Genomic DNA, 6649 nt, shown 5'->3' on the forward strand with positions numbered 1-6649 from the left:
GAGCCTGCGCGTCCGGAGCCTGTGCTCCGCAACGGGTGAGGCCACAACAGTGAGAGGCCCGGGTATCGCAAAAAAAAAAAAAAAAAAAAAAAAAGTTTTAATTTAGTAAAAATGTTAATTGAATTTTAACTAAATTTAAAATACAGTATACAGCTTTAAGAGCAGATTATAAACAGTTAAAGACAGAGTTAGTGAACTAAAAGATAAATGTGAATAAATTAACCTGAACATTGCCTGGAAAGACATAGAGATGGAAAACATGAAAGAAAGGTTAGGAAATATGGCGGCTCGAAGGAGAAGGTCCATCCAGCATGAGTCGTTGGAGTCCCAGGAGGAGGAGAGATGGAATGGAGCAGAGGTAATATTTGAAGAGATAATGGCTGTGAAGTTTCTAAACTGATGAAAGAGAAACCATACAGTGAAGAAGCTCTGTGAACCTCAGCCAGAAAAAATAAATACAACACACCTAGATACACTGCATCGAAACATCAGAACACCAAAGTCAGGGAAAGAAGTCCTAAATGCAGCTGGAGAGGAAAGGGAAATGACCTTCAAGGAAGTGGCAGACAGAGGGGTGGCTTCTCATAGCAACAAGGGAATTCAGAGGAAGACACTGGGTGATGATGGAAATGAACTACCTGACCTAGAATTCTATATCCAGTAAAAACATCTTTCAGGAGATAGGGCAAAATAAAGACATTTTAAGACAAACTGAGAGTTTACCTCCCAAAGCTCTCAATAAGGAAAATTCTGAAGAATGTACTTCAGGCAAAAGGAGTCTTTTAAGACATTTATTTATTATTTTGAGGGAAGTTTTAACATTTTCATTTTATATACAAAGAGCTTGCATTGTTTCTGCATAGGGTAGATGTCCTCGATGACACATTCAAGGGAGTTCACTTAGTCCATCTTCATTTATGAAGCCGATATCCTTCGCGTACTAGCAGAAACACTGGTGGCACATACTGAGGCCGTATTTCCAGATCAGACCAGACCGGTCTGAGCAGACATGGCAAGAGTGAGAACCTTGCCGAATTTTCTCCGATGGCTCCAGTAGAGCTGCTGGTGACCCATCTTGCTTTCTTGGTTGCAACGAAGCAAAAAGCTAGACATTTAGATTTCAGAGATTGTTATTATTTCCTCATAACAATCCCTTTAAAAAAAAAAAGCTTCAAGTCCGATTCATTGTCATAATAGTTTTCCTCATTGGTAGAAATCTGTTTTCCAAAAGGTATAACTATTTGTAAGCGTTCTTTCTTAAAGCAAAAGAAGGACATTTTAACTGTCCTTTCCTTTAGGCATAACAGTACTGAAAACCCCATGGCTTTGGATCACTTATATGAACAGAGATGAGAATATACCATTTATTTTTAACACTAGATTATGCTTGTTTGCTGTTGGAAATGATCCAGAAGAGAAGAACCTGATGATTCCAGAAAGGAGTTTAATTTAAAGCAAGGAACTTGAGTTGGCAAAGAGAAAAGTGGGAGGATGGGGCTTCCCTGGTGGCGCAGTGGTTAAGAATCCGCCTGCCAACGCGGGGGACACGGGTTCGAGCCCTGGTCCGGGAAGATTCCACGAGCCGCGGAGCCACAACTACTGAGTCCACGCTCCTATAGCCCGTGCTCCGCAACAAGAGAAGCCACCGCAATGAGAAGGCTGTGCACCGCAACTGAAGAGTAGCCTTCACTCGCCGCAACTAGAGAAAAGCCCGCGCGCAGCCAACGAAGACCAAATGCAGCCAAAAATAAATAAATAAACAAATTTATTTTTTTAAAAGTGAATGTTTAAAAAAAAGTGGGAGGATCAATGGATTGGAGATCTGTGTTGGGTTTATAACATGGTCCCCCAGTTCTTTGACACTCGTCCCATTAAGAGGTGGGTCTACGACTGCTCTCTTGATTCTGGATGGAATCGTGACTGCTTTGACCAATAGGAAGCCATATGACTTCCAAGGCTAAATCAGAAAAGGCCATGCAGCTGACCCCTGGCCCTCCTAGTACAGTCACTCTGGGAGAAGCTAGCCATTATGTAAGAAGTCCAACGACCCTGAGACTTCCATGCTGGAGAGGTCAGGTGTAGGTGCTGGTTGACAGCCCCAGCTGAGCTCCCAGTCAACAGTCAGTACCGACTGCCAACTTTGCAAGTGAGCCATCTTCGACTTCTAGCCCAGCTTACCTCCAGCTGTAACCAAACTGCATGAGAAACCCCAGACAAGAGCTTCCCATTGGAGTCCTTCCCAAATTTATGACCCCCAAACTGTAAGCAGAGTAAAGTGGTTGTCTTAATTCTCTAAATTTGGTGGTAATTTGCTACACAGCAATAGTACCTGGAAAAAGTCTCTTTTTTTCCCCCCTCCCTTGGCCGTGCTGTGTAGCTGGCGGGCTCTTAGTTCCCCGATCAGGGATCGAACCTGGGCCCTTGGCAGTGAGAGCACGGAACCCTAAGCACCGGACCGCCAGGGCATTCCCTGGAATAAGTTTCTTATGGAGTCAAAGAATTGTGAGTGTCACGGTAATACCATAAGAAAGTGAGAAAAATGGAGGCAATCATCAGAGAATTGGAGGCTTAAAATCAAGATTCAAGAGGTGGTGAAGTTACTGGTTATGACAGTATTCCCAGCAAGGTATGGCTCTTAAGCTTTTCTTTCTTTTAAAAAATATTTATTTATTTATTTTGGCTGCGCCTGGCCTTAGTTGCAGCACGCAGGATCTTCATTGCGGCATGTGAACTCTTTAGTTATGGCATGCAGGATCTAGTTCCCTGACCAGGGATCGAACCCCAGCCCCCTGCACTGGGTGCACAGGGTCTTACCCACTGGACCACCAGGGAAGTCCCTCTTAAGCTTTTCCTTTTTCAGTTTTAGCTATTGGCATTTTTATTTTCTTTGTGATTTCGGTGCTATGTGAGTAGAGTAAAAGAAGGTTTGCATTTATTTATTTTCTAACCTATGAGAAAATTGTCAGAAAGTATCCTCTGACGTTTTAGGATTCATCTGTCATGAGGATTGCTGAGAGTGCGTTGATCTTTCAGTTTTCTCATGTAAGTCCAGTCGATTTTGTGTTTTGTACTAGGTGTACCATTAGTGGATCATAGATCATCAGACTTGATCAGAAGTCAAGGGTGTTGGATGGGTCACTTATGTGGATGTCCAAGTTAATCGGTCTGATGACAAGACTCGGGAGAGAAAGGAAATCTGGGAAGTCTGGGTCACAACTCTTTGTGAGTCCAGCCCGGATCAGCACTCCTTGGGCAGATGCCTCTGCCCAGCACTGATCAGCACCCGTCGGGGAAACAGCTCCTCCGGTCCCAGTCAGCACGTTTTAGGGAGAAATCTCCGTGGGCCCAATCAGCACCCTTTGTGGGACAGCTCCGACCAGCCCTGATCAGCACCCAGACGTGGACAGCTCCTCCCGCCCCAGTCCACGCGCTGCCCAGTCTCAGTCTGAATCACTCAGAGCCAGGCTTGGGACCCCAGCTCTTCTGCTCTGATTCCTTGGGACGTCGGCGCAGCTCCTGGGGCTGCACCCACCACTCCACCAGGCCCCGTCCCACCCCGCAGCCCAAAGTCAGTTAACCAGAGGTCTGCGGACCGACTTCCCCGGAGCAAGTTCCTCATGTAAGCTCTCACCGTACGAACCGATCCCCCATCCCCACCTGTCCCCACCCCGAAAAAACCAAACCGCAACCCGATTCTCCCCCAACCCGAGCCTCTTAGTCAAACCATCTTGTCTCCTCCAACCAGCTTCCCCGCCGTCCCCTTCGCCCTCCCCCCGGGTCCGCCCTCCTCCCCTCCCCCCGGATCCTCCCTCCTCCCGGGTCCTCCCTCCTCCCCTCCCCCCCGGCTCGCGCTGCCGCGGTGTCCTGGCGTCGAGGTGTGCTGGCGGCGGGGTGTCGCAGGGCGTGTCACGAGGTGACTTGGGGCGGGCTGAGGGCGGGCGGGAGGGAGCGACGAAGGGCGTGCGGGGCTGTCGCTCCGGGCACCCCTCCCCCGCCGCAGTCGGCGGACCTTTCCCCGGAGAAGATGGCGGATCGGGCGGAGATGTTTTCTCTCTCCACCTTTCACTCGCTGTCGCCGCCAGGCTGCAGGTACGCACGCACCCGGGCGCCCCGGGCCTCGGCGGGCCCTCCCCTTCTTACGGCACCCCTCTGACCCGGTCCCCAGACTTCTCCGACCCGACCCTGCCACGCCACCGCCGTCGCCGGGGGCCCAGCCGCAGAGCCCCTCTGGTCCTGAGGCCCGTGCCTCCAGCTCCTCATCCCCCAGCCCGCGGTGCCGCGTCTCTCCACTTTGTCCTCCCCTTATGCCCGTCCTCCAGCCCCAGTGGCCGCCCCCAAGCCCAGATTCCTGCTGGGAGCCAGTGCTGCACCCAGCCTGAGCAGCCGACCCCGCAGAGCTGGAGGCCCTCAGAGGGCGTGGGCGGAGCCTCTGGGGGTCGGCTGCCTGCGCAGGATGCTGGGCGCACACTCTGGGCTGGGCGGTGTCCTTCTGGCCTCGTTGGGCCTCTGGTGGGAGCCCGGCCTGGTCTGCAGGGCTCGGAGGGAGAGAGCGGAAATCAAGCCTGGGGCCTGGGGGAAGGGACTAGGGTGGGGACAGGGCTGGACCTCTGGGTGTAGGCCTGCCCTCCGCAGGAGTGGGGGACAAACTGGCCAGATTCTGCTCCCAGAACAGCCTTGACCCCTCCCCCTCCTCCTGCCGCTGCAGCTTCAGCTCCCCCTCCCCCTTCTCTGCTCAGCCTGACTCCCTGAGGCTGAGCCTGTGACCCCGAGGGGCCTGGAGCGGAGGGGAGGGGGAGGAGAGGCTGCTGGCTCTTTGCGGAACGAGGACCGGGAGGAGGGTTTGGGGGACACGTGCCTCTTCTGGGCTGCTCATGGCTCAGATTGAGGGCGCAATCCGTTGGAGAGCAGAGTTTGAGGTCCCGGATAATGGCAGGATGCAGGTCTGGGAGTTGGGGGCTCTGGAGATCACGGGGCCTAGGAGGTGGGGGGCGGTCTCCCTTGGCTCCTCCTTGGGACCAGTTCCCAGCCAGGGAGTCCAGGGTTGGTGGCTCTCTCAGGAGCCCTGTCCTTGCCCTCCTCTCCAGGCCTCCACAGGACATAAGCCTGGAAGAATTTGACGATGAAGATCTGTCTGAGATCACTGATGACTGCGGTCTGGGCCTCAGCTACGACTCGGACCACTGCGAGAAGGTGGGGAAGGGGCTGGGGGCAGAGAACGCTCTCAAGGGAGAGTCTCGCCTAGGTTATGCTTAGCAGTCTCGTGGGGCTTGAGGGTGGGTCTAAGCTCAGCCTTGAAACAAGAAATCCTCTGATTGCCCCCTCTCCCTTGGCCTCTCGACCTGGGGTCTTCCTTGATATCAGACCTCTCTTTTTCTAGCAGAGGTCCACTGAGGACCTTCCCCATCGGTCCTCGCTTGACCCCCACCAGCGGGCTCGCTTGGGGGAGGGGAGGTGTGTCTATGCTTTGGCGCCTCTGTGCTCAGCTCACTTCCCAGAAAGATCTAACCCTTCCAGCTGCCATCTCACCTCATCTCCTCCTTTGCCCTTTCCCCACCTCTCAGGCCTCCATCTGGCTGCCTCAGGTCTCCACCCCGTGCCCACCTCCTCCTCCCCATCTCTTTACGTTTTCGTTTTCATTCAAGAACGTTTCTGAGCAACTCCCATGTGGCAAGTGCTGGGGGCTTCCAGGTGCCTGGGAAGAGAGCAGGACAGGTGTGGCTCTTGCCCTCAGGAGCTTATAACCTAGTAGGGGAGAAAGACATGTGAGAGGCAGTGGCTGCCTGAGTGTCAACGGCTGGATTCCAGGGAGGGGACAGAAGGTGCAACGACGGGAACCCACCCAAGACTGAGGCCATCAGGGAGATTTTCCAGTGGAAATGGCGCACACCCATGCCCTTAGGGAGGGTTAGGAGGAACTGGCAGATGAGGGAGGTAGGAGGGAATGGAGGAGAGGAATTGCTGGCAAGGGATTAGTGGGTCAAAGGCCCTGAGGTTGGTGAAGCCTGGTGTTGGCTGTCTGCTTCAGGCATTCGTTTGATATTTACTGAGCTTTTACTGTGGGCCCGGTCCTGTTCTCGGTTGGGGGTGGGCTGTACCAGTGTCCAGTAATGGACGCGGCCCTGTCCTGGTGGGGCTTGCAGCTTGGTGGGGGAGACAGACCCAAAACTCTACAGTAACTATGAGTTGTGTTAAAATGCTATGAAGGAAAAGTGCTGGTGTCAAATGTGACGGGGTTTGAAGGTGAGATGAGGCTGGCAGGTGGGTTGGGGCCACTTTGAGTATCCCTGTCACCCGGACTTAGGAGTTTGGGCTCTTCCTTACCAAGAACTGTAGTGATGCTTATGTATCTTAAGCAGATTTTTTAAAAAGCTGCTCTGTTGGTGGAGAGCAGGGTGAACTGGAGGGAGGCTTCTGTCCCTTGACTTACAGCTTCCTGCTTTCCCCTTTCCTGGCACCTGGGACCGCAAGTCACTGGCCCACACCGGCCCAGCTCTGCCCTGCCCTTCTTTCCTGCAGGACAGCCTTTCCCTGGGGCGTTCGGAGCAGCCGCACCCCATCTGCTCCTTCCAGGATGACTTCCAGGAGTTTGAGATGATCGATGACAATGAAGAAGAAGAAGAGGAGGAGGAGGAGGAGGAGGAGGAAGAGG

General features: G+C 53.0%; 1 protein-coding gene and 1 pseudogene across 1 annotated transcript in view; one reads left to right on the forward strand and one right to left on the reverse strand.

Moving 5' to 3' along the window:
* The window catches only part of LOC112065890 (40S ribosomal protein S29-like), a 28080-nt pseudogene extending 27006 nt beyond the window's left edge, over nt 1–1074 (reverse strand).
* Nucleotides 1075–4024: 2950 nt separating this feature from the next.
* Nucleotides 4025–6649, forward strand: part of MAPK8IP2 (mitogen-activated protein kinase 8 interacting protein 2) — a 9929-nt gene continuing 7304 nt past the window's right edge. Inside the window, exons 1-3 of the mRNA XM_024127176.1 lie at nt 4025–4089; nt 5085–5190; nt 6517–6613. Of these exons, the coding sequence (XP_023982944.1) occupies nt 4025–4089; nt 5085–5190; nt 6517–6613 (268 nt within the window). The remainder of the gene's footprint in view (nt 4090–5084; nt 5191–6516; nt 6614–6649) is intronic.

This window comes from Physeter macrocephalus, chromosome 6 (assembly GCF_002837175.3).
Source record: "Physeter macrocephalus isolate SW-GA chromosome 6, ASM283717v5, whole genome shotgun sequence".
NCBI classification, from domain to species: Eukaryota; Metazoa; Chordata; class Mammalia; order Artiodactyla; family Physeteridae; genus Physeter; species Physeter macrocephalus.